The following is a 547-nucleotide window of genomic DNA, read 5'->3' on the forward strand; positions in this document are numbered from 1 at the left end:
TTTTTTTTTGCTGACATCACAGCCACTCAGAAATGCCAGTGTCTTTGTTGAGGATGACCTGCAGCAGATGTGGTGGGAGAATAGGCGGGGACTTGAACTTCTCCTCCTGCTTGGGAGCGTAGGCATCCTGATGGTAAGGACCAGGAGGAGAGCTGGAGAGGTCTGAAAGGTGAAGGTGAGTTCAGGGCCCTTAAAATTCCACCCTTTTTCTTAACATCATTCACATTTAGCTTTGGGGAACCTGAATAGAGAAGTCTGGCACTCACCTGACATGTCTGAGCATTTCTGCGAGTCCACCATCAGAGCATCAAACACCTCGAAGTCTGTTTTTTTCACCTGGATGACATTGTTGACGGTGCCCAGCTGGCTGGTGACGATTGGCTGCAAGGATGGAAATAAAATTTACAGTTACAAATTACTTCCCCAGAATTAAGCTGGGGGAGCCGGTGTGAGTAAAGACGGCTGATAGTTTAAACAGCGAGTGTCTTCAGACCGACATGTAGAGCATCAACGCCATCAGTAAAAGACAGAACAACAGCAGTTCTGC

The 547-nt window shown here is 47.5% G+C and overlaps 1 protein-coding gene across 1 annotated transcript; it reads right to left on the reverse strand.

Moving 5' to 3' along the window:
- Positions 1-16: 16 nt before the first annotated feature.
- On the reverse strand, positions 17-402 carry LOC103399656 (5'-AMP-activated protein kinase subunit beta-1-like; the record flags this gene model as incomplete). Its single annotated transcript, XM_008338308.2, has 2 exons — positions 17-162; positions 267-402. Coding segments are annotated over 2 exons (282 nt in total), but the record flags the coding sequence as incomplete, so codon positions are not given.
- Between the last annotated feature and the right edge of the window lie 145 nt (positions 403-547).

This window comes from Cynoglossus semilaevis, unplaced genomic scaffold (genome assembly GCF_000523025.1).
Source record: "Cynoglossus semilaevis isolate Cse_v1.0 unplaced genomic scaffold, Cse_v1.0 C18866430, whole genome shotgun sequence".
In the NCBI taxonomy this organism is placed as follows: domain Eukaryota; kingdom Metazoa; phylum Chordata; class Actinopteri; order Pleuronectiformes; family Cynoglossidae; genus Cynoglossus; species Cynoglossus semilaevis.